This window comes from Falco naumanni, chromosome 1 (assembly GCF_017639655.2).
Source record: "Falco naumanni isolate bFalNau1 chromosome 1, bFalNau1.pat, whole genome shotgun sequence".
Classification (NCBI taxonomy): Eukaryota; Metazoa; Chordata; class Aves; order Falconiformes; family Falconidae; genus Falco; species Falco naumanni.
The window spans coordinates 71191683-71217409 of NC_054054.1; the positions used below are offsets into that span (position 1 = coordinate 71191683).

Genomic DNA, 25727 nt, shown 5'->3' on the forward strand with positions numbered 1-25727 from the left:
GGGTTTTGGTCTGTCATCTTGGGGACCGCTCAGTAAAGCCTTCAGCCACCAAAGGTCAGGCGTGCCATAGAAATGACTATTAATAGGTCTTAGGTGCTGGTTATGTCTAAACTGGCATCTCCTGGAAAAAGGCAGCTTGGGTACCCTGGCCAATGGCTCTCTGGACTGCTGCAAATGTGCAGGGCCAGGCCAGCACCCACGGGGTGCCCCTCCACAACACAAATCCTGCAAGCAGGAACATAGGGTGCAGGGGGGTAGTTTAAGGAAGGAAAACGCTGTTTAGCCACTGCTGCGTGTGGAATGAGGGCACATTTAGTGCAGGCAAGCTCGTGTGCTCAGCGGGTGCCCTGGGAGCTGCCTCTTCCAGCCGGGGGAGCCGGCAGCAGTAGCTCTGCAGGCAGGGGCGGCTCCCCCCTCCCAAGGGGTGTCCGGGCGCCTTTATTCCGGCAAACACTGGCATTTAAAATAGGACTTTGCTCGACCGGGGTAAGCGACTTCGGCTCTATTGTATAGTCCGCGCCGGCCAAGCGACGCCCCATCTTTGAAAACGCCCGAGCGACCCGGGCCCGTCCCGGGATCCCTCGCAGGGCGACCAGCCACCTCCCCCCGGTGGCCAAGCGGGCCTCCGCTGTCCCGCGGCTGGCTGCGGTGTGGGGAGCGCCGAGCCCAGCCCGGCCCGACCCGACCCCTCCGCCCCCCGGCGGTGATGCCCGCCCGGGCCGGGAGCCGGCGCGCCGGGCGGAGGAGGGGAGGGAAGGGGAGGGCAGGGGCTGGGGCTGGGCGGCCCGTTGCGCCCCCCCGTCCCCGCAGCGCTGCCCGTCCCTGCCGGCACATGCCTGCCCGCCCCCTCGGGCCACTGCCGCGCCCCGACGGCCCCGGCATGGACGCGCCCGGCCAGCCGCCCGGCGGCCCCCGAGCCGGCCCCGAGGGCGCGGCGGCGGCCACCGAGGAGGAGGCGGCGGCGTACGTGGAGATTCGCGTCTCGCCGCAGCGGCCGGGGGAGAGCCGGCAGCTCGGCGAGCTGGCCCCGGCCGGCGGCGCGGAGCGAGCGGCCGGTCCCGCACCGGGAAGTGCAGCCGGCGGGACCGGGGATGTTGGCGGGTCGGCGAGCGGCGGACCGCCGGGCGGGGCCGCGGGGCCAGCATCCTCGGACCGCGGGCGGGATCGCCTGCCTTCCCCGAGCGCGGCGGCTGAGGCGGGATGCGGCACTGACTCCAGCCCCGGCTGCGGGGGGGCGGCAGGGAGCGGCGGGCCGCCGGAGGCGGGGGGCTGCCCGGAGTCCTCCTCCTCCTCCTGCCCTTCGCCGGTGAGCAAGGCGAGTGGCTTTCCCGCAATGGGCGACCCGGTGTCGACGGAAGGCAAAACCTCCTCGTCCTCCTTCGGCTACGAAAGCGAGGAGGACGAGGATGCGGGACGCAAGGCAGCCGCCCCCGGCGCCCCCCCGGGCATCCCCTCCGGCGGCGGCCGCGACGAGGCGCACTATATCAGCACGCAGGAGATCCAGCTGAGCGAGGTGGACCACGACATGGATTTCGACGCGGGGCTGGCCGCCCGCTGGGACTTCGAGGACAACAACGTGATCTACTCCTTCGTGGACTACGCCTCCTTCGGGAGCGACGAGACCCCGGGGGACACACCGACGGAGGAGGAGAATAGCTGCTCACTCAGCACGACCACCAGCGACCCTAACAACCAGACGGACAGCATCGAGAACACCAGCAGCACGGAGATCGTCAGCCTTACCTCCGAATACGACACCCCCGGCGGGGCCAAGCGCGCCAGCTCGGGGGAAAGCCGGTCCAAGCAGCCTGGCCGCCCCGGCGGGAGCCCGGCCGCCCAGCTTCTCCTATCAATCAAAGCTGCTTCCCGGGCTATAAATGAGTCTAGCAACGTGCGCGGAAAGCAAAATACTATTTACGCTGCCAAGCATGAAGGCGACATGAGCCTCCGTGTCCCCGCGGCTCCTGAACGCAATGCGAGTTTAAAGCCGGACGCAGTCCGCGACCACGCGAAAAAATTCATCGCGGTCCCCGCGCGGCTGCAGACCCGGTGCGGGGCGGCCAGGGCGGGGGAACACTCGAGCGGCGCCTCCAGCGCCGTCAGCGAGCTGGACGATGCCGACAAAGAAGTGCGAAACCTGACAGCCAGGGCGTTCCGCAGCCTGGCGTACCCCTACTTCGACACCCTGCGCCCCGGCTCCCGCGCCTCCTCCGCCTCCCTGCCCGACAATGCCCTGGGCATCAATCGCTGGTCCACTTACCTGGACCTCAAGTGCGGCAGCCTGGGGCCGAGAGCCGAGCCCAGCCTGCTGCGCTCCGGCCGGTCGCAAACCAAAGCCCTCGAGTTCGTGGTCAGCAAGCTCGACGGGGAGATCACCCACGTCGAGGCGCCGCGGCGGCTGCGGCCGGGCTCCCGGGTGGTGACTCTGCTGGACCTCGGCGATGCCCCCGAGGCCCGGCCGCGCCCCGAGGCGGGTGGCGGGGAGCCGCCGGCGGCGGAGAGCGGTGGGGGGGGCTCCAGCAAGAAGTCCAAGTTCGCCTCCAGCCTCCTCAAAAACGTAATCTCCAAGAAGATGCAGCTGGAGCACGAGTTCAAGATGGAGCGGGGCGAGATCACCGACACTTCCTACACCGGGCTGGGCCCCGGCCGGGACGCGGAGGCCGGCGGCGGCGGGCGGGAGCGGCAGGGGGAGGGCGGTGTGCAGCGGCAGAGCTCCCGGCACTCGGAGGGCGGCTCGGACTGCACCGCAGCAACGGCGGAGGAAGCGGGCGAGGGCGGCGGCCGGTCGCCGGTCTCCAAGGCGTCGACGCCCCGTGAGGGGAGCCGCTGCCTGGACCGAGCGCTGTCGGAAGAGCTGTGCGAGGTGAAGCGCAGCGCCTCGGAGGCCATCAAGGCCACCTTCCTCCGCAGCCAGAACAGCGCCTTCAGGTCCTGGAAGGAGCGGGAGGCGGAAAGGAAGGAGGAGAGGGCGCCCGTCGGCAAGCTGAAGCTCTCCCCCAGGCTCGACTGGCGAGCCGACCTGGGCGAGATCTCCGCCGGCAAGTCCACCAAGATGTCCCGCCTGTTCGTCCCTGCCATCCAGCACACACCCCGGGAGAAGGAGCCCGGCAAGCGGGCGACCAAGTGCTCTGCCGCCGCCGCCTCCTCCTCACCCCCCGCCGCCAAGCCCAAAGCCCCCGAGATCAAGATCAGCCTGGGCAGCCTGCAGCAGCCCCGGGACGCCGCCTTCAGCATCGCCCAGCTGCTGACGCCGCAGATCGCGGGCCGGCCGCCGGAGGAGGGCAGGGGCCAGCATCCCAAGCCGCCCAAAGTCGGTGACGGCCCCGACAAGGTGCCGCAGTTCCTGGTGCGCGACGTGAGGGACGGCAAGCACAGAGCCCAGGGGCCGCTCCACCAGGTGCGGGACGTGCGGAAGCTCATCAAAAGCTCCTACAGCTGCGACTCGGGGGACAACAGCAGCGACAAGGGCAGTGTCGCCTCCGACCAGGGCGGCCCAGAGCAGAAGCCCCGGCAGCAGCTGGTCATCGCCGGCGTCCCCAGGTCCCTCTCCCCCGTGGTCATCACCTGTCAGTCGGTCGGGCACGCCAACTCCAAGCCCACCGAGGCGGGGCCCAAGGCGGCGGGCAGGGCGCCGGCCTGTCCCCCGGAGGGCACCGTCCTGGTGCACCGCACCTCGGGGAGGCTGCCGGTGGCCACCATCGCCCCCAACAAGAGCGACCCGCGCCAGCCGGCCGTGCTGAAGATCGTCTCCAAATCCGCCGCGCCCTGGCGGCACCAGCCCCCGCCGCCGCCCGTCGAGAGGGGCCGGGGGCCGGAGGAGGACCCGCGGGAGGAGGGCAAGGCGGCGCCGGTGCAAAACGCGCTGGAGAAGCTGACGGCGGCGGTGCGGAGCATGGAGGAGCTGTACAGCTTCAACAAGCGCGAGTGGAAGCGCAAGAGCGACCCGCTGCCCATCACCGACAGCCACGTCCTCTCCCTCATCGCCAGCCAGGAGCGGGACGCCGGGCCCCGGCCGACCCCCCCCGCCGCCGCCGCTGCCCCCCCGCCGCCGGCGGCAGATAAGGCGGAGGAGCCGTCGGCCAAAGGGGCGGGCAGCGAGCGGCTGTCCCGCCGCCCCTGCAGCAACGCCGCCGACAAGGTCTCGGCCAAGGCGGCCGCCTTCGAAAGCCTGGCCCGGCAGCGGCAGCGCGGCCCGCCGCCTCCCCGCGCCGAGCCCCCCCCCCGCCCCCCGCGCCCTCCTTACCCTCCGCGGAGCCGGAGGAGCAGGCGCCGGAGCCCCCGCGCCGGGCAAGCCCCGCTCCGAGGGCGGCCTGCGGGGCCAGGCGGCGCCGCGCTCCCCCCGGCTGCCTGTGGGCGGCGGCGATGCGGAGCGCGGGCCGGACTGCGGCAACTACCTGGCCCTGCCGCTGAAGGCGGCCGCCGAGCCCGGCTCCCCTCCCTCCCCGGTACCGGTGTCGGGGGCGGGCGGCGGCGTCCGCCCCAGCCCCGTGTCGGCGGCGGCGGCGGCGGCGGCGCTGTGCAGCCTGCAGCCCTTCGGCACCGCCAAGCGCCCCGGCAGCCCCGGACCCCCGCCCGCCCCCCCGCCCGCCGAGGAGCCCGCCGCCGCCGCCCCGCCGTCCGCCGAGGGTCCGCCCGCCGCCCTCTACCGCCCGCCGCTGCCCTACGCCACCCTGCCCGGCGCCGCGCCGCCGCCGCTGCTCTGCTTCTCGCCCTCCGTGCCCACCGCGGCGGCCGCGGCTGACCCCTTCCCGCAGACGCAGCGCAAGGTGCTGTTGGACGTGAGCACCGGGCAGTACTACCTGGTGGACACGCCAGTGCAGCAGCCCCTCAAGCGGCGCCTCTTCGACCCCGAGACCGGGCAGTACGTGGAGGTGCCGGTGCCCCAGCAGCCGACCGTCGCCCCCGTCCCGCTGCCTCTCCCGCCCCTGGCCCTCAACGCCGGGGCCTACGGCGCCACGTACATGCTCTACCCCGGCCTCCTGCCCGCCGCCGCCATGCTGCCCGCCGGCGCCCTGCCGCGCCCGCTCTCCCACCCGGGCAGCGACGCCAGCGCCCCGGCCGAGCCAGGCAGCCCGGCAGCGGCGGAGGCGGCGTTCGCCGACAGCCCCTACTACGTGGCTACCGGCAAGGGCCCGCCGCCCCCGCGGCGTGGGGCAGCCGAGTCGAAGCCGGTCATCAGCATCACAGCGCCGGCCACCGGCCCGCGGATCGTCGCGCCGCCCTCCTTTGACGGCACCACCATGCGCTTCGTGGTGGAGCACCGGTGAAGAGCGCGGGTGAGTGGGTGCAGGCTGCCAGGCATGCCGGTCGCCGGCGAGGGGTGAGGGCCACCCGGGTTACCCTCCAGACGAGGGCTGTGCTACAGCTGCTCCTCGAGGGTGGGAAGTGACGGGCCGGGGGCCTGCAGGCAGGCCCTCACTCTGGCTTAAAATACAGGGATAAGACAGAAACGCAAAGGTTATGCAGGCCCATCGGTGCAGTTTGGTGTCCCTCGCAGCAGCTAAGTGCCCCCTTTTTTGTGGCCCAGAGGCAGTTTCAGTAGAAGCACACTATAGTTGCTCCTCATGCAGCCTGTATCTGTGCAGCCCTGTGGCTGGGGGGGCCTGTCTCAGTGAGGTCCCCTCGCTTATGGGGAGGGGAGTGCGGCTGGGCACCTCCTCTGGACCCACCTTGCAAGCCGTGAGATGGCCCCTCCACCTCAGCAGCACACCTCCCCTTTCTCACCTCTTGCCTATTTCTCCCAAGGGGAGGCGAGTGCCGTCTGGCTGCCCTGAGCCCCTGTTTCTCTCCATCTTCGGAAAGTGTGGGAAAGGGGTCTGATGGAGGCAAACCCTTATTTCAGGTCCATGTCCTACTTGTTAACAGGATGAGTGAACGGGGTATGTGGGGTGAACCCTGGTGTGCTCCCCTGGTGCCATGGGGCTGCTGGCAGGAGCAGCAGCACCCACAGCTGCCTGCACTGCAGGAGGGCTCCAGCAGAGCCTGCGGGCACCACTGCAAATCACAATTTCACACTGCTACCCTGAGCCTGGCCTGCCACAGTCCTGCCATGTCTGGTTACCTGGGCCTGTAACCCAGGGCCAGCCTCCCAACTAGAGGATGCACGTGCAGAGCCAGGAGCAGGGCATGGGACTGGATGTACAGCACGCATCAAAACCGCAGTGCGGGATGTCTTGCACAAAATAATAAAGGAATGATGGCATTTTGTTTTAAAAAGTGCCTTCAGGATGGGTGTTGCTGGTCCTTTTGCCTCTTGCATAACAACATACATCTTTATCAAGTGCAGTATTGGGCAGAGCTACCAAAGTCTTTTCGTGACTTACCAAAGACTCATGAGGTTTGTTCTTGGTGTGTATCAAGAGGCAAAGAGAAAGAGCGGCAACAGTCAGAGGTTTGGGTTTGTCACTAGTTTGCACTGAGTTTTGTTCAGTTACATGTTTGAGGGTTAGTTTTTTCTTCCAGCATTTGGGTTGTCTATTTTTGCTTCCATAGTTCTTTTAGTTGGCATCACCTACTGCTGCATGGTAGATTATTTGTTGAATGAAACCTTACTAAAGTGATTTATATACTTACTTCTTCTCTGCTTGTAAATACTTTGTCGTGAAAGTGCCATTCTTTTGTCCTGGATATAAATGAAATTGTTGTCATTGGCCCTTATGGAGCCACTCAGGACAGTACTCATTGAAGTTGGGCTCTGCTGTGCTGCTTGAGTTGATTCTGTCAGTAAAGTCTTGATAGAGTATCTAGATAAAATGGCAAAACATACATGTTTCCATTTGGTCTATAGGCTGAATTCAGACTGCTAGCACAAGGAATTTTTTAGATTTCAGTTTAGGGACTTGATGTTTTTGAAAAGGTGTGGTATATAGTGCATGTATTTCTATCTTACAGCAGCTATTTAAATGAAAAGCTCTAGCTACTATTATATTTCTCTTTAAAAGTGAAACCCATCATTTTTCCTAATGTGATTTACCCTTTGTTTCCCAGGGGGTTATCCTGCCGTGTCATGCAGCTGGTTTGCCTGTGATGCCTGGTGCATCGTTGAGATGGGCGATTCTCTCAGCAGATTGCTTTCTCATTGGTTAAGTTAATAACTGCATCAATGCTCTGCCTTTTTGTGTTATGTTGGAGCGCTACCATTGCAACACAGGTGTGAAAGCTGCCCCCAAAGACTAGTGATGCAAAATCTTGCATACTCGTTACAGAAAGTCATTCAGCAGTTTGAAGACTTTCACCTTTTACTGTTAATGGTGCCAAGATGCGTGTTGTCTAACACAGACAGGGCTGCCCCCTCCCTGCCGTCTCAGACCCGCTGAGGTAGGTGTCCTGCTGGTGTATAATGGATGCAGTGTGAGGGGTTTCTCAATCTGTTCTGAGAGTCAGTAAACCAAATCATTTTAATTGCATGCTGCAAGACATGTCTAGCTTGTCATCAGACTTCAGTTATTCATATAGCTCTCAGTGGAAAATGAGGTATATGCCCGAGGGGAATTGCATCTGTAGGCTTCTTCCTGTTATTCTGTTCTCTCCTTGCATCTACTTAGCATTTTCATTTACCTACATAACTTTAATGATCCTGTGGATAATGTTTTCTCTTCTTTTATTATCTGCTTTTTTTTCTTTCCCCTTCTTTTGCTGTATCTCTTCTGTTTTTCTCTTCCTAATTTAAAGTGTTTGTTTGCTTGGGGTAGTTTTTCCCCTGCCAAGAACAGGAGTGTAATTTCATATGAACTGGAGGGTGAACTGTTGATCATTTTTTTAATTCCAATTGCTTTCACATCAGATCAGGGGTTTTTATTGATTGCAGCGATGCTGTGCAAATCCTAAAATGGATTTTAAACCAGGCAGATTACATCACACGACCATGGGATTTGAACAAAATACTGTCCTTTCAGGTCCCTTTTATTTACTAGCCAAAATAAACTGAATGAATGTTCTTTCTTTCCACTCCTGTATTTCTTTCTGCACTGCACATAATATCATCCTCCCTTCTTTATTCTTATTTTTTTTTTCACATCTTCATTCACAAACTGTCACCATGTCAAGAAGTTCTCCATCTTGGTCTCTGTCATCTCTTGGAGATCAGCATGATAGAGCTGACTTGAAGCTCTAGTGGTGGTGTGGTACCTGTGGCACTGTTGGCACTGAATCCTCTGCACATCTGCAGCTCTTCCATCTTTTCTTTCCTTGGCTGGTGCTGTTTTCTGCATGATCACTGAGTGAAATGGATCCTATCAATTTGGATTCTGGCAAAATCTAAGATGACATTTCTGAACAACTCTTAAATTTTTGATATACAGCAAGTATTGGAGAATATGTATGTGTTTCTGAGAGATATCATGAGGTTGCTTTCCTCCCTCCTCTTCTTTGCTCACAGTAGTTGGTGAGCTTTTAGCAATGTAGTTATTGCCTGCTGTACTTCTTCCTTCATATGAAAAAACCCCAATGATGCTAGTTTTCCGTTCTACTGAACTTGCCAATCTGCAGTCTTGCATCCAAACCTAGACAGCGCCAACCTGTAGTGAGCAGACTGACTTAAGGGAGCTCATTCCCATCCTGAATGTATGTTTTTAACTTTTATATCTGTTCCCACATTATATTCTGGGCAGTTTCTGCCTTGTGTTAGGTAAATAAATGAGAAAATAACATGTAGCACAGTAGAAAGTAACTGTAGTAAATTGTACTGCCTGTATTAGAAGAGCGTTTTTCCTTGCTTTGTTCGAACATGTGCCTAAACTGAAGCCACCTTATTGTTACAGGAATGCATGGGGTATTTATTCTTGTGGTGAGAGTAGGCTAAATCAAATGTAAGCAGTTCTGTCACCAAAGTATGCAAATTTACCTATTAGTTGTGTTTCTTCCTACTTGCCATCAGACAATCTGTCTGCCTTTAAAAATTACTTTTGTGTGGATAGCATATATGAATGATTTTTTAAAGGCTCATAAATCGATATTTTAAAACTCTGTTTTAGTTGTGTCCTGTTCAGCAGAATGTATAGTCTACGTTAGGTCAGACAGTCAGTTTAAATATGCAGTATGTAGAATTTACTTATGCTGATGCCTTCGTTGAGAATTTAGTAAAGCATCCATCCAATTTTCGTGGGAATTACAGGAATATTCCAAGAACTAAAAGGCCTGCAGTATTAGTTCTAGTAAATCAGTCTACAAATGGAGATAAGCATGAACTTGTGTTCGAATCCGTAGCTACTTAGGAGATGTTTAAATAGCGCTTAAGCTTGATACCAATAAAAGTTAACGGTGAACTTAATGACTTTTCTTTCCTAGGATGCTTTCCTGAGACAGTATTTAGGTCTTAACTCCTTGGAGCACATGATTACACATTGTTTCAATTTTGCTTACGTATGCCATGCTGGATGCTGTGTTGGTAAAGTGCTCAGATCTGTAACTTAAGTGGATGGATCACTTAAATCTTGGATGGATTTCTTTGCCCTCTTTCCACCTATGTGTGTGGGGTTCCCCAGGGCCAGTCCGTGGGAAACCACAGGATTGTAAGGCACTACATGTTTCAGACATTGAGCAGCAAGGATCAGTTTGCTCAAAAAATAAGTCTGCCTGACCACTGTCTTGGATTAAAAAGTCAGGTGCTATTGTCTGATTCTTAGGAGTAGCTTAGGAAATTAGCAAGAATAGTGTGACAGCAAAGGAGATCCTGTGCACTTCTTTGGAGTAGTAAGGATTGCTCAAATGATTGTGGCAGCTCTCTAACAATCCACTTTTTATTAATGATGCTTTTCTGTTTGTTTTTGTTGTTGTTGTTGTTGTGGTTTTTTTTACAGGGGTAAGGAAGAAGATTCACGCTCCTTTAATCTGAAATATACTTGGTAACTCTAAACATTCATCCTAAAAACTGCTACAGTTTTCTCATTTTTTTTGCTTCATCATACAAAACAAGTGTGTAAGTTTCTTGTTTTCTCCTATATATCCCCCAGTTGTGGAGTATGCATAACTTTAATTATGCGAGCAACACTAAATTACTGCATTGTTTTCTGCAAAGTTGTTTTTATATTGAAGCCAGTCTGCTTTAGGAGTTGCTTCTGTGCTGGTGGCTAGCAGCAGTAGTGCCACTACAGCTGTTTGTAAAACACAGGGTGTAAATGCAGCAGTGTTTTGGTGTGGGCCGATGCACAGCTTCAATCAGGTCCCTGGAATGTGTTGTGATGATCCAGTGCAGCCCAACTCTTTAAAGCCCTCGGGTCCCTCCCATTGCAGTTAAATGAGGGTCTTCCCCATAGGTTTCGGTGACTATTTGCAATCAGATGTCTATTTTGTACTCTATACTTCTGCACCTGGAATTTCAAACTGAGAGATCTGTCATTTTAGGATTATCTTTAGTGTTTATTTTTTGGCATGTTTCAAAACAGATTGTGTAAATGTCAGAAAACACATTTGATTGCTTTCTTTTTTGTTTGCTCCTCGGTACTGTGTTAATCATCACAAGTTGCGTTAATTATGACAGTGTTTAAGTACTGGAAAGCCAGAAATCGAATGTAATATTTTTTAGATCCTGGTTGTAATGGAGAGAACAGCATTTATTTTTCTTTAAGACTGCAGTCTATTCTTCCTTAAGTTGCAACATTGCTGAAAACCTAATCCTAGTGATTCCCCTGTGAGAGGAGTTTTCTGACGTTACAGCCCCAGTAACATGCAGTCATTTCTGTAGCTGTTGTTTGGCAAATTTATCTGAGGGCTATATCCACACCATCTGTATTTGCTAAGAAAATATTTCTCTTTTGAACAAGAAAATATAAAATAAGATCACTCAAGATACAGTGACACATATGTCCGTGTGTTGAACTCTGATTCTTTTGTTGCCAGCAGTTTGTCTCAGCAAAAGAGAATTGTTGTCATGACAGTAAAACTAAACTCCAATAGTGTTTTCCCTGCCCAGAATTTCAGTTCAGTTAAGCACTTTGGAAAGCCAATAAATGTAAGATAACTGGTAACAGGTTAGAAATTTAAAATCTACATGCAAAACCTGAAAGTCTGAATGTAAGCATTTGCCCACAGATAGGATTTTCCTGCATCTCTTCTCAATGTTTCTTGCTGCTAAGGAAGTTTCGGGGTTTTCCATTCTTAAAGAAAGCCCTAGGTTTTCGTTTTCCTGAGTAACTCACAAGATACAGAAAACTCAGCTACAACTACAACTGTCTTAACCATATTTGTGAAATTGTATTTCAATGCAATTTATTTGTTTACAGGCACAAATTGAAATTGCCCTCAGGATGAAATGCACTGCAAGTATACAGATAGTGAGTGATTTAACATGTCTTCTCATTTATCTTCATCGTTGTGGAAATCCAATGAAAAAGTATTATTCTAACCCTTTGTAAAGAGCTTGGCGTGCCCAGCTAGAGCATATAGCATTTAAGCTTAATCCCTGTGCTCTTCAGTTGTACAGTCTATAGTCAGAAGCTTTAACTTCACACTGGGATTTGGGCTGAATGCCTCTTAAAGAAAATGAATGCTTCTTCACTGTTTTCATGACTGATAAGTCTGTAGACGCTACGACTGGAGTATTGGTGTTAAACAAAACAGTACTTCGGACTGCAGGACAGTGCAGGTACCAGAGCAGATTGTCCACTGTGACATACATGTGTACGGTATGTACATTATAATACTAGCATCCATGTTTAAAAATGTTTCTGTCCTATCTTTTTCTATATCGGTGCTCAGAGCAAAGTTTCACGTTGCAGTTTACAAGATACAGGTTTGCACACACAAACTCAGGGTTTACAGTTTCACTCAGTGTACTTGAAAGGAAAAAAACGTGTAGAAAATAAGTGCCCAGGATTTCAACATGTATTTGTTGGAGGAAAATTTTGCAGTTTTTAACTGCCTGTGGAGGTGAAAGCAATGAAATGAGGCAATACCAACAGCTATTTTTTTTCTCAGGGGAGATTTCTTCAGTGGAATGTGTCAATCCTAATGTCAAACAGTGTTTGCTTAACTTTGTCTATTACTAAAGAGACTCCATGTTTGCATCAAGGGGTCAGTTTTGCAAGGAGCTTCGCTTCACAGACCCAGTCCAGCAAAGCCTTCACATGCATCTCTAACTTCAGATACCTAAGCAGATTCCTGGGAACTTCAGTGGAAGCGCAATTTTTTTTTTTATTTTTTTTTTTTACCCATCAATGCAACGCTTTGCTGAACTTGGCCCAGAGCACTGAGTGCCTTGCAGACCCGAGTCCCAGGTTTTTCACTTTATATGAGTAAGACTGGAGCTCTGGGCTTGCGTCTAGCTTGACCCAGCAGATAATACCACAAAAGGTTGCCAGAAAAAAATCCAGTAATATGGTGCTCCTCCATGTATACCTAGTGGTGATTTCTCCAGCCAATGGGGTGATGTGTAACCACATATCTTGGATTAGAGTCAAGCCCTCCGTGTCAGGGTTCACAAGCTGCTAGTATTATATGTTTCATGGTGCAGTCATAGTATGTTACAGCTGAAATTCACCTTGTGTGCAAAGCAGAGCAAAATCCTGTGCACCACTCAAGTTCCCTCCCAGCCCTGCTGTCAGGGTTCGGGGGCTGCAACAGCCAGCCAGCCACTTCCATGTGGTTTAGGTCAGAATCCAATTAAAAGTTTGAGTGGGACTGGAGTGATGCATGGATGTTCTTCTGGTCTTTTGCAGCAGGGTTGGTTTCACTCAGTTAAGTTTAATCCTTGGTGAATCACTTGATGAATGATTTAAAATGTATTTATGGGTTGTGTGGGGTTGGTTTTTTTTTTCCCTTGTCTGCATTCAAAGCTACCTTTATTCTCTAGTGTTGATGGCCAAAGTGTCATTCCTTATGCTTATGAATTACCATTAACTTGTGGCTACCTGAGAACACATACTTTAAAAATGCTTGTGTTTCTTTCCCCTATTTTTGTTTGGTTTTTTTTTTTCCTTCTTATTTTTTAATTTTTTTCTTTTTCCTCCCTTTTTTTTAAGGGTGGGTGGGTGGGTTATCAGTGTAAAGATATTTAAAAGCGCAAATGTGAAGTAAGGATAATGATTGCTAAGAGGATGTGGGTGGTATGTCTGATGAGAGCGGTGGGCTACAAGGCAAAGGGGAAAATGCTGTGAACACATTGTGTTGATGACTGTTGCCTGTGTGTGGGGGAAATAAAAAAAGATACATAACTGAAGAAAATGGACTCTTTGAGCTGCTCTCAGCGTCGATGACACTGTGGCAAGTGTGTAGCCGAAGCCTGAAGTGATCCCACTATAGAATGCCATGAGCCTGGGATTGAAGGACAGCGGAGTCACTCTGAGAATTGCACTAGCAGCGTGTTGCACGTCGGGAGTGCTTCAGTATGTCACGACCATGTGAGAATGGACTGTCTGAAACCACTGACTACCAAAGTTTGTAACTGAATGAGTTAGCATTTGTATTATGTTGGGTTTTTTTTTTTTTTGAATGTTAGGATAAATAAAATGTATTTTTCAGTAAAAGACACACTGCAAGGAAGCCTGCAGTTCCCTGCTTGGTCCTGTGTTTGCAAATTATCTTCACTGTTGCGCAGAACAAGTGATAACAGAGGCATTGCTTGGTTCAATGTGTAAACACTAACAGAAGATTTCACCGGAGAGCAGATCCAAAACCCTGCACTCAGAGCCTCTCCAAGTTTGTGCCTTATTGTAAGTCTCTTTCTGACCTGATCTCACTGTTTATTCTGCCCTCTTAGGACAAAGGGAAGTTGGGGCCATTGCTTCATTTGACTTGCTTTGATTATTTTTTTTCCTAGATACAACTTAAATGAAAGAAGAACTTCCCAGTTTCAGTGTGCTAACTTTGACTGGTGTATGGGTTTGGGTATCCAAAGAACTGCATCTCTGTTTTAATGTTTAGAGAGAGCATTGATGGAGTGAATAACTTTTTTCTGCTCATTCTGTGTTATTTTGTGAAATACTGCGATACAATCAAAAATAGTGTTACTTTGTTAGTGGATAACAGTATTGCTTGAATTATTGCTAGGAAAAGCCTTTTGCTGCTTTCCTGGGTTCCTTCTACCCTAATGGAGATTGAGTAGCTTTCTGATGTTAAGTGAAGTCCAAATGTTTAAAAAGGCACGAGTCAAACACCAAAAAATCACGTAATGGACTTGAAAATGGAAAGATTATGTTTGCATTTTAAAAGAATGCTTTCACTTCTCAGTTTTCAGTATGTAAGAGGCATATTATAATGATCTTCTTTTTAATCACGTGCCCTAGATGCTTAAAGGAAAAGAGATGCCCACCTCATTATTTATCTGCAAGTAATACAACATGAAGATGGCCGTATTTTTCCAAGACATGGCTACACAGTCTTCCTACCTTATTGGAAGCACAAGTTTCCTGGTAAAACAGTGGTTTGGTGCTTGTGACATTCTCTCTCTCTTTCTGGGTTCTTTGAAATTGGTACCTTAGCACTGCGTTTAGCATAGATGTTGTCAGTGACTTCACTGCCTGTGTATAGCTAGTGATTCCGATACAGAGATACAAATGGATTAATTGGCAGACCCCAAACACAAGTGGAAGGAGAATAGATGTTGAAAGGAAGAATTAGGAAAAGGGGGGAATGAACTAGGGGACAACACAGCCAGACAGCCTTAGCTTCATGAGAACAAGCTGGGTGGCCACAGGAGATCAAAGGATGACCACAACAGAACCAAGTTAATAGTGGGTGTGTGGAGCAGAGAAAAAGGCCTTAGATCACTTTGTTCAAACTAGAGAAACTGGAAATTGAAAAAGGACCTGGGGTTGTCAACAGGAAAATTTGGGAACTGGTCCTTTACTTTTCTCCAAGAACAGCTCCGGGAGCCTTATTTCGGTGGACCTCTGCAATGAGCTCTTCACAGCACTGCTGGTTTCTCACAGTAGGTGGACATTTTAAGCTGAAACCTCTACAAAAGAGAGGTGAAAAGTAAATGCAGTGACAGACATGGCCTCTCACCTTCCCCTAAGGGGTCCAGTCTTGCAGCCAGTGTTTGTCCAACAGCGATGCGCCTTACACTACAAGAATCCACTGAAATTAAAGTGAGAGGGTTTCTTAGGATACCTTAAATTAAACTGAAAATTCAGGTGGAATTATCTGGGATTTTCAAGGATTGCTGGAAAAAAAATCTTACGAGTTTCTAAATAGTCTTTAAAACATCACTGGTAGGAATGAGACCAAAAGTTAGAAATGCAGCACTTTTTTTCAGGAGTGGGAACAAAGCAAAATGAGAAGCAGATAATTTCCTGATGTCAGATGTGAGCAAGCTATCCAGGATAAAACAAACTACTTTTAAAAAAAAAAAGAAAAGAAAGAAAAGGCAACTATTTAGGATTGCTGTCATCTTGGATTGTTGCTATTGAGAACATGTAATCTGCTTGCCAAACCCAAACTGTATCCCTAGTCTATCCAGCTGTTTTGTTTTTGAGGAACCTATCATCCAGTTACCAAATGTGAACCTAATACTGCAGAACAGTGGCTGCCAGCCCAGCTCAGCCACTGCCCTGCTTTCCATTGACCTCTGCTGGACAAGGCACACAGTTCAAGTTGAAAATGTGATTAAAAACCTTGCAGAACCAGGACTTCTCTTTATTTTGCTATTTTTAACAAATCCTCCTGTGTTGTAAGATACAAGTGCAGCATGCATTACATGGGCTTGTAACTCCTAAAACATGTCCGTATTTAAAGACTGCAGTTCCTTCTGTGAGGTGTAGCCAGACAAATTCTCTAGAAGATGCTCTCATTAAGTCAGAGTTGACTTTATAAGTAACATGTATTCATTGGAAATCTGGGCTAAGTATTTTACAAGTTGTTGCATGTGTGTTTACTCCTGCACCTTTCACTGAGTATAAATTAATTTTATTAAAAGTAAAATAATTAAAATTATAATCTTGTTCCCACTAACAAAGGGAAAGGAAGATGTTGTCAGTGTGATTGCAGGCTATTCTGAGATCATGCTTAATTATACCCACGCAGCACTGGTTGGTATCCATTATTGGTAGGAAATGATGCGTTTTACCAGCATTTTATGGCCAAATGTTACAAAATAAAGATGTTTGGTCCCCATATCTGCTAATCTGTATTGCACTGATGGCTTACTTCATAACCTTGTGAGGAGATCTGCATTCCAGACCATTGATCTTTATATTTCCTTGTGCTTTCTGCACCAGGATATGTTTAGAAGTGAGAAACCGAATCCTGAAATTTGAATTTTTTTTAAGCATATATGAAAAATACTCTTTAAAAACTAGCAGTCTTTGAAATTTTAAGGGGAAAACTTCAGAATCTCTTTTGCAGGTTGGTTGTTTTTTGGAGTTAGCTGGATTATCATTGCATTGTTCTTTCTGTGGCTTCTGGTTAGAAAGGACTGAGCATTTGTTTGCTTCTCTACATTTCACACATGAATTACTGCTTAATTGCAACCATTGCTGATTATTTAAAAGTACATATAATAGCCATCATGAAAGATGTATGTTGCACATTTGTGATTAACCTCCCCTGATTTGATAAATGCTCATAGTGTTTGCTTTGGTTGTAACCCTGAGTGTGTTTTCACTTCAAATGCAGGCTTAAGCAATATATTAATTTCACCTTATTTTTAGAAGATTGTCAGTTTTGTTGTTTCTGTAGCTATGGAGCCCACATAAGGAAGCCATGGCCTTCCATTACCCAGCTGTTGGACTAAACCCCTTCTGGAATCCCCATTATGTCCAGCTGTTAGGGTCAGATGGCTTCAGATGCAAGTGTATTGCTGTGATACCAGGGGGTATCCAAAGGACATGTATCACTTCTGAAGGAGCAACGTTGGCCTCAGAGGTTCTGTTTGATTTAGTTTCAAGGGATGTTGGCAAAGATGTGGAAGCCCCAGAATTGCCCTTATTGCAGGCTGGTTGTCCCATTCTGAAAGACTGGTTTTCAAAAGTGCAGGTGAGCACACAATTTTCCTCAACAAGCTTACTTGATGAGTAAATAAAAAAAGCAAAAGACACAGATCAGTATCTCTGGGAGACTTGATGTATTTATGTTAAACAGACCTCTGCATTTCACTTGAAAGAGAAGCACACCTGGTGGTGTTGGGCAGATACTCGGCAATAGCCAGTTTATCTTTTGTAATCGGAAAATATGTTAAGCTTTTTCAAAAGTGAGCACCAATAGTACGTTGTTTTTATGTGCCAAAGGGCCCTGTTTTATAGGCACACATTCAGAAAGCTCTTAGAATTGATAGATTTGAGAGGGGGTGAGCATTGCAGTGGGATTGCTGATATCAGAGAGAGACCATACCAATAGAAATTGCATTATCTAGAACCTTTTTATTCTGATTTTGGGTTGTGAAGTCATGGGCGAGCCTGGCAGATTGTTAATGCAAATTAGGATATGGATTGAGGTCATCATCTGATGATATCTCAGTTCCCTACAAGTGAAATAGTGATGATAGCTATTTCTTTGTGCCGCTCTTTGTCCACCTTCTATGTTTAGGGTGTCATATCACTGCAGGAGGAGACTGCCTCTTCCTAGGTGTGTGAATACTTAGCTCTTATTTTTGTCTTATATGATACAAATACCAAGCATTAATAACAAATACAAAAGCTTTCTTCAGTTTCAGTTCCTAAAACAGTAGTGGAGGTATCAAACAGTGTCTAGAAAATAGAGGGTGCAGGCTTTGAGCGTGGATGTTGAGGAGAAGAGACAGCTTTGTTGGAGCCTTGATGAAAGAAGAATGGCTGTGTTTGGGGAGTGGGAGAGGAGGCTTGGAAGGGAGGAAGGAGAAACTGCCCCTTTTTGAGGGAGGAGGAATGCCTGGGGATGGGGTGTTGTGTAAAATCTTCAGCAGAAGAGTGAAAGAGAGCATTTAAGGCTGAGAATCAGGAGCAGGTTTGCTAGCAAGGCTAGCCATGTTATCCTAGAGGCTGGTGTCACTGCCAGCAGTGTTGGTATCACTGGCCTCTCATTTCTGGTGAGTGTTGCCACTGAAGAGGGGCACCTAGGTCTTACCTTTCCTTTGGGCAGAGGATTTAGGCAGGCACCTCCAGCATGTGGTGCATCCTGCTTGGGCTCTACGCCAGATGGAGATACCTCTGCCTCCTGACTAGAAGGAGAGCCTAGGACAAGTGAGTGTTTGTAGAGGAATGAAGCTGGGTTAATTAGCATTGATAATATACAGCTGTGGGTTGGTTTCAGGGGCGGTGGGTTGGCTGATGTAGATAAGGTGCAGCTTTGGCTGATTCTGTTCAGTGATTGAGAGCCAATGAAGAGAGAGCAGCCGAGGAAGAAGCAGAGAGAACACATGTCCTGGATGAGGTGAAGGCAGCTGAGGGACTGTATGAAGAGTATGCTGGTATGAAGTGGTAAAAAGACCTTGTCACAGCCTGATAGCTTGGAGAGTGCTGTGACAGGTGTTCAAGTTACGTTATTGGTTCCTGTGTGGTGGTGAATTACATGGTTTCTCTTGCCCCTATCAATACCATTCCTTGCCCAATGAAAGGCTTTCCCAACCCAGAAGGGAACACACAAAAACCAAGAGTGAAAAGAAAACCAATGTTTCTCACACTGTATTTTTACCTGTTTTATTTATTCTTTGACTACAAGTGTGTCAGCATTTTCAGGAAAGACAACCACCAGTCTGTTTCATCCCATTGATAGTTTGATTTTTGCAATTTCTGCACTATTGTTTTTTGACAACAGAAAAGAATTTGTATCTTTTTTTATTCTTGTAATTTTTTTTTTTTTTTATGGCAGTCGAGTTTTTCCCACCTGGTTTTTGGTTTTTTGAAGAACAGTTGTTCCTGGCTTTTTATTTTACATTTTTGTGACCAGAACTCACCCACTTTGTCGTATAAAATTAAATCAGATGGATCATGTCAAGATATGAGCTAAGCTGAACTATATTCTTTCTTAATCTGCAATGCTGTTATAAATGTAAAATGTTGGGTTTGGGTTTTTTTTTACACAGTTCCTATGAAGACACTGCTTGAACGAGCAAAAAGGTGTAAGTATTTTAATCAGAGGACTTGTATGAATAATGGTTACTTTTTTTGCATTGAAATATGAGCCTAACTTACTTAGAAGAAAATATTCTGGCTCTGTGCAGGCTTTGCTAGACTGTGCATTCAAAATGGATTTCTTTCAGGACCTTTTCCTTCATAATAGTTCAGAATTGCCTTAGTGGGTGCTCATTTTTTGAAATACACCTGCCTTGATTACACACAGGGACACAAATTTTTAGGAGCCAAACTTGAAGAGCAACCAGGGTTGGCTTAACTCTGCTGATGGTGATAACTACAGAAATTATACCACTGATTTCTGAATTTCAGAATTAAGGGAACTGTAAGTACTTCTGGAAATGTTACCACACATTTTTAATCAATTATATTTAACTATAGCAGTTAATATAAACCCCAAAAAGATAAATAATAATAACCAAGCTCTTACTGCTTAAAAAAGGGAAAAATCTTTTAAAATCTTGTAAAATAAACCCTGCTTTTTTTGTAAACAGGCAATACTGAGTAAGCAGGAATTCATGGTCCTATTTAGATGTTAATTGTACTTGAATATTTGAGTAAGGATTAGTCATAGGCCTAAAATACCTAAATACTTTAAAATATGTTCATAAATAATCATTCTTTGTACATCATAATTGTTCTTACTGCATGTCAAAAACATGGACTTCAATACTCCCCAACAAAGAAAAATGAGGGACTATTTTTGCTTTTGGCACAAAAAAAGTGAAAATAAAGAACTAGCACCACCCTGAAGGGAGTGCATGGAATACTACCAAATTGGTCTTTACTTGCCTTGGCTTGTTTTTATACAAAAGTCTTAAATATAGGTTAATATGTAAACACTGTGCAAGCACTGAGAGTTTGATCCTGGCTTGTTGAAACCAATGGCAAATTTCCCATTAACTGCAGTTTGCAAGATCAAGCTCCAAGTTGGTACGGTATGTACAAGCCTAAGTCATTGAGGGAGCCATGGATTCAGGACAGCAGAAGCTCAGGTGCTCATTTCAAAACCAGCTGCTGGAGGAATCAGACTTTGTGTCGAAAACCTTCCTGCACATGTTGGAATTTTCTTGATGGAGAGGGTATTCATTACCTGCCAACAGTTCTGCTTTCCCTCTCCTTGCAGTGTACCGCCTGCCAGATGGTAGACTTTCATACTTAGTCACATAACGCCTGTAAAGACACAACATGGTGGTCTGGCATTAGCAAATTTGTGCAAAATCTGTACCCTGTGGGTGAGGCTAGAGAGAGATAAACACTTTACATCCAGATAAGATTACACTTCCACAACCTGTAGGTACAATCGGAAGATGTTCTAGTATCTGCAGAATAACAGATACTGTTTTCTTAGGATTTTCTGAAGATCCTCAACTTCATCCATTCTTCTCAGGCTTACCATCTTCTGGATCAGAAAAGCCTGAATGGAAATCTGGCACAGGCTCTGCAAATGTTACTACCCTTATGTCTTAGCAAATAGGGATTAGGAGGAGTAGTAAACCCCACTTCTCACATGGCAATGCAATTACTAGTCTTTGGCTACTGGAAAGCATCTTTTTTTACCTTATTGCACAGTTGTTTAGCCTTCAGGAAAGTTGGTGACTTAATAAAATATGGCATTTTATTAGGCTGAAAACTGGCTGTCAATTAGGCAAAAATTAGGCAAGGAAAAAAAAAAGGCAATTAGGCTGAAAGTTGGCCTCTGTTGTTAATCTCTTGTGGCTGTGAACACCAAAAAGCTCCAGATTCAGCAGCTGGCTGGAAGGATGCCTCAGAAATTGTGTGCTCTTAGTTCTTACCTGAATGGAGACTCGACTCTGTCCATCTGCAAACAGACTAAAAATGGGTACTGTGAAAACTGCACCGTGGAGATGAAGTCTAATGCTGTTTCTACTTCCAAAGTGGTTTCCATACCAGTTTTTACAAAGAAGGAATCCACTTCAGTGTTACCAGCTATAAACATGGTTACCCTGCAGATAAATTCAGGCATTACAATTAATTAAAAACTCATAAAGAAAGACGAAATTAAACTGCAAACAGTTCTACCACCCATACATAAAAACTGCCCTCAAAGGAGCCTGTTCTTCAAGTAAAGGTATATAAATTCAGGTGAGACCAGTGTGAACTGGTAATAACCAGATGGAAAGGAAAAAAGGAGCACAAATGTTCTCCCTTGCACATAACCGTTACAATTTTAACTTATTTGCAAGGTCTTTTATATTTAAATTCTTCTCAATGATGCTATCGGGGCTCTGGAGCCTGAGCTTTCTATAGACCACAGCTACAGCATGTGCTGGGGAGTATCTCACCGGTTCTTGACGTTGGTTTTGGATTCCCTGTACCACAGGCTGAACTCCATCCCTCCTGAGATGTCGATAGCCAGGCCACCCAGGAACTCCACACTGGCCCTTGGCCCGGACTGCAGCTGAATCTCCTAGAGGCATCAGAAAGCACAGGTATCCCCCCATTACTGACTGCAGACCTCAGTGGTTTCCTCACTCCCTTCTGCGCTGCGATCATGCTGCTTGTCATTTGCAGGAACAAAAAGGAATAGAGGGCTTTTCTGAAGGGATGGACAAAACACCCCTGAGGTATCTTGCTCCTTAGAAAATGGGATGAAGCTAAGGCAAGGTGCTTTCCCCTCTCCCCTGTGTGCCAGCTGGCATTAATTTCTGCAAGGAGTATCACTGCAAGGAATATCATGGTCTCTGTCTCCCAAGATCTGCCATGCAAGCTTCATGGAGGCTCTGCTGGCAGTCCAGCTAAATCAGATTAAATTCCATGCTGGAGCCCCAGCAATGGTGCAGTGCATTGTGGCTTCTTCTGCACACCCAAAGGCAGCCCTGTACTGCCAGTAGGATGCAAAGTGCTGCAAGCAGTTTTGCAGTGGGTAATGGCTCTGACCTCACCGTATGGCAGTAATTATGTCTTCAGTGTCTGGGTGGCGAAACTCACAAACTAATGTGCCTTAATTGCCCCTGTGAATTTGCATTTATTGCATTTTCCATCAGCTGTCAAGTGTGTTCATGGCTTCTTGAAACCTCTATGGCTGGACTGGAAACAGATCACGTGGAGTCTGTTTCGGAAGTGATAATATAGCTCAGGCTCATGACATTACTTTTAAGTTTTGACACACAGCCAAGATTGTAAGGTTCACTCAGCTTGGCGATCTTTATGTAGTTGTCCTGCTTCCCTAAGAACTAACGGATTAATTCACTGTTTTAAAAGAACTGTTAATCTGGGAAAAGTTTATTTTGATCTTGTTCCTTGTGTACAGGACCTCCTCTCTCCCAGCTGGTATTGCCCCTCCTCCCGGGTTTCTGTGCCTGTGATATTCTCAGCACCTATAATGCTGCAGGCATTTGTAGGATGTGTGAATATGCAACTTCCTTCCCCTTTTTGATGACCAGGCACCTTAAAAGTCTCTATTCTCTTCTTAGCAATTCAGTAGCCCAGTGGTTTCAACTAATTCTGTCTCAAGATTTAAGAAAGAAGCAAGCAGAGACTCTCTGGCTTGCTAATCCCTATAGCAAGAAGCAATATTAGGGGAGGTTTTTATTCAGAGCATTCAAGTTTTCCTGCCATAATCAAGAACTTGGATTATTAGGTTGGCGTAATAATATACATATACATAATGTATATTATTGGCCCATTTCAGTCAGTAGATATAGTATATAATGGCGTAATAATAATATACATAAACCCATACATATTCACCTTATAGAGCAAATAAGAAAAACTCTGGAACAATCTTCTTGGCAGAACCAACTTGGCAGTCAGTTGCTGCTGAAGTGGGCTTGAGATTTCATGTAAGAATGCAGTGGACTCGCTATGACTTATAAACGCAGCATGCCCCCAGCAAGTGTGGTCACATTATGCTCTGATTTCTTATTTTCGCCAAGGTAAAAATAATGAGTTGGAATTGTTGAAATCAAATTAGAATTTGATTTCTTTCTGAAATCAAAGGGAGTTTTTCTACTGACTGCAGTGGGCCAAGGAATACTTCCCTTGTCAGTCTGTTTAGGTGTGGAGACAAAGCTTGTTTTACTTGTTTATACTTCACTTTTAATTGGGACTGAATTGGGTGGGTTAATGAGCAAGGAGGTAACAGTATACAATCTGGCAGAGACACGTACACAAAACCAGAGGAGCAGATATTTTTAGATGCATTGTCAGATTGCACTTAATAATATTAGAGTAGGCTTGGTTTGCAATGGCTGCACAGTTTAAGGCTTTAAAGGCTACCTAGAATTAAGTCAGGTTTGTCACTGAAACCAGCAAAGCAGCTAGGGAGCACTTGTCTTCTGTTTTACTAGCTCATCTATTTCCTTATTTAGAGCTCAGTCCTGTCCTTCGCCTCCTGCAAATCCAATCCAAGCTGATGGGAGGTGTAAATCGCAGAGACCCAGCCTCCTCAGGAGCAGTATTTTCCTTTCCCTTCCTATCTTGAGCTTTGTGTGCCATTTGCAGTGGAAAATGTGATCCCGAATGATCAGAATAGGTAGTTTGCTACCGTTTAAAATGCTGAAACATGCTATATTTCAATAAAATATAGTTTCTTTTGGTACTGTGCTGGCAGTGTTACTGTAATGCAATGCAGAGATGGCTGAAGTGGGCACTTCTTCTGGAACTGGCTATCTTCCACTGGGGTCTGGCTTTCAAATAGTTTCTCTGCCCTATTATTACAGTATTTAATTTCTCTGTGCTTCTGGCAGGTGTGCTGCCTAGGAGAAATACTAACACTACTGAACTTTAATGCAGGTGACCTAGGAGTCTCAAAAACTGTTTTGTGAGAGCTGTTTATTTTATAGAGGGAATTTATAACTTCTGGACCGTTATTCTTAGCCCTCAAACAACACTGTCAGAACTTGCAATGGCTGTAAAGTACACTCTGATTTCAGTTTGTGGAGTTATGTGAGAAAAGATGTTACAAATGGTGCGGGGCAGGAGTGTAAGCTTCAGAAGAAATATTACCAACTTAGGAATCACCTCTCCAAAACGTGCCTATTGCAATTACTTCAGCTGAAAAATTAATGAAAGGAAGCTATTTTCCAGGGAGGGAGTTATTTAGGAGATTTGACAGAACTTTTGAGAACAACTCAGTTTTGGTCTTTCTATGCAAAAAGATCCTTATAAAAAGCAATAGGGGAGCAAAACTTTTCTAATATTTTAAAATCACTTTTCTCAAAATCAGGCTGCACCAATGCAAAAATTGCAACTCAGATACATACATTCTTTTCTAACAATTCAGTTGCCCTATTTTTAAGTTCCAGTCTTGGCTTCCAAGCTATCCTTTTGATGTTTGATCTCAACTGCGCTATCTGTATCTCACATTTGTTTTTCGCCTGTTCTGAAATCACACTGCAGCCAGCTGTGGCACACTGAGTTTCAGTATCATAGAATGAGAACTGTTTCACATGCCTGTTCTTCTTCTTTGAAAGAAGATAAATCCATGTTTGGCTTGGTGGTCAACAGCATGAAAAAAAGGGGCTTATGTTCTGGGCAAGGACTGTTCATGCTGGCCAGGGAAAGTGGAGGTAGTACTCAACTACCAAGAAGCTAGATTAATTCTTGCTCTCTTGCACTGTTTTTCCTCAGTTCCAGTATTACACCATTCACACTTCCATTCTGACAGTGTTTACTGGTACAGTTGTAATCACAGTTCAGGCACTTGACAGTTGAAAGCATTTCCCATGAACCTTGACTGGGTTGTGTGGCCAGAACTGTGTTGGTGGTGCTGTTGACCTGGAATGTAGCTGTAAATCCATTCTTAGAAAGATGTACTGTGTTTAAAATGCATCTCAGCCTGAACCTGTGTTCAACAGTGCATTAAACAGTTTTTGGCTTTGTGAAGTGTCTAGGTAAGAGCAAGTGCCTTTTTGGTTGTGAACACACGCTTTTGGTTGTGTCCACTGTTTGAGTCCCAAAGAGCTTAGGCAGCAACTGTGATAGTGGCAACACAAGAGAGAAAGCAGGGTGGGGATCCCGTCTCATCACAGTGCTGCCTGGGCTTCCAGACAGTCAGTGTCTGAAAATGTTACAGCCTGATGTTGTTAAAAATGGCATGCAGTCTGAGCCCTGGTGTGCCCCAGGATTTTGTAAGGTTCTCCCTCCAAAGATGAGGAGTAGAGAATCCAGTGGCTGGCAGAGCTCTTGGGGTGCCTAGCCAGCTGATTCGGGCAGGGTATGTATGGAGCTTGGTGCATGCACAGCAGTTGGAAATACTTAGTTCTGTAAAGACCATGCTTGTATACTCCAGACTGGACATGAACATCTTTCTCACCTCTGCAGTCTGTTTGTTAAACAGGTCATGGTAAAGTTTTTGCCCATAATCTGCGTGTGAACTGTAAATCATTGTTGGAATGAGCTTTAGTTAGCCAATTTGTGCACTCCATGGGAAGCCCTGTAGCCTTACAATACCGTTACAAAGGGGCTGAGCTGAGTTCAGGATGGGGAAAGCTGTCATGCAAGGGATGTTTGTAATTTTGATCAGGGTGGATTTTCTCATCATCTGCTTTTGGCATCTTTTTTTGCTAAGAATTAAAGCAGAAAAGTAGAAAGTAAAATCTGAGCCTGCAGATGTTTTGTGAGCTGAGTGCTGCTAGTGCTGCTGTTAAATCCACAGGTTAAGGAGATCTTTGCACAGGAAGCACAAAAATATCAACCCAAATGTGGGTCCTGCACTTTCAGAGAGATGTCTAGGTTTTTAGTCCTCCAATAATACATTATGTAGTCAGTTGTATTTGTATA

The 25727-nt window shown here is 47.5% G+C and overlaps 2 protein-coding genes across 4 annotated transcripts in view; one reads left to right on the forward strand and one right to left on the reverse strand.

Moving 5' to 3' along the window:
* Positions 1–880: 880 nt before the first annotated feature.
* On the forward strand, positions 881–12935 carry C1H4orf54 (chromosome 1 C4orf54 homolog). Its single transcript, XM_040608123.1, has 3 exons — positions 881–4546; positions 4596–9916; positions 11220–12935. Exons 1-2 carry the CDS (start codon positions 881–883, stop codon positions 5265–5267), a joined length of 4338 nt encoding a protein of 1445 aa, XP_040464057.1. The 3' UTR covers positions 5268–9916; positions 11220–12935.
* A 5596-nt stretch (positions 12936–18531) lies between these two features.
* Positions 18532–25727, reverse strand: part of LOC121090359 (microsomal triglyceride transfer protein) — a 28351-nt gene continuing 21155 nt past the window's right edge. For all 3 annotated transcript variants that reach the window (XM_040598836.1, XM_040598826.1, XM_040598819.1), the window contains 3 exons: positions 21287–21411; positions 20777–20947; positions 18532–20153 (listed from right to left, as the gene is read on the reverse strand). In XM_040598836.1, the coding sequence (XP_040454770.1) occupies positions 19985–20153; positions 20777–20947; positions 21287–21411 (465 nt within the window). In that variant the 3' untranslated portion in view covers positions 18532–19984. The remainder of the gene's footprint in view (positions 20154–20776; positions 20948–21286; positions 21412–25727) is intronic.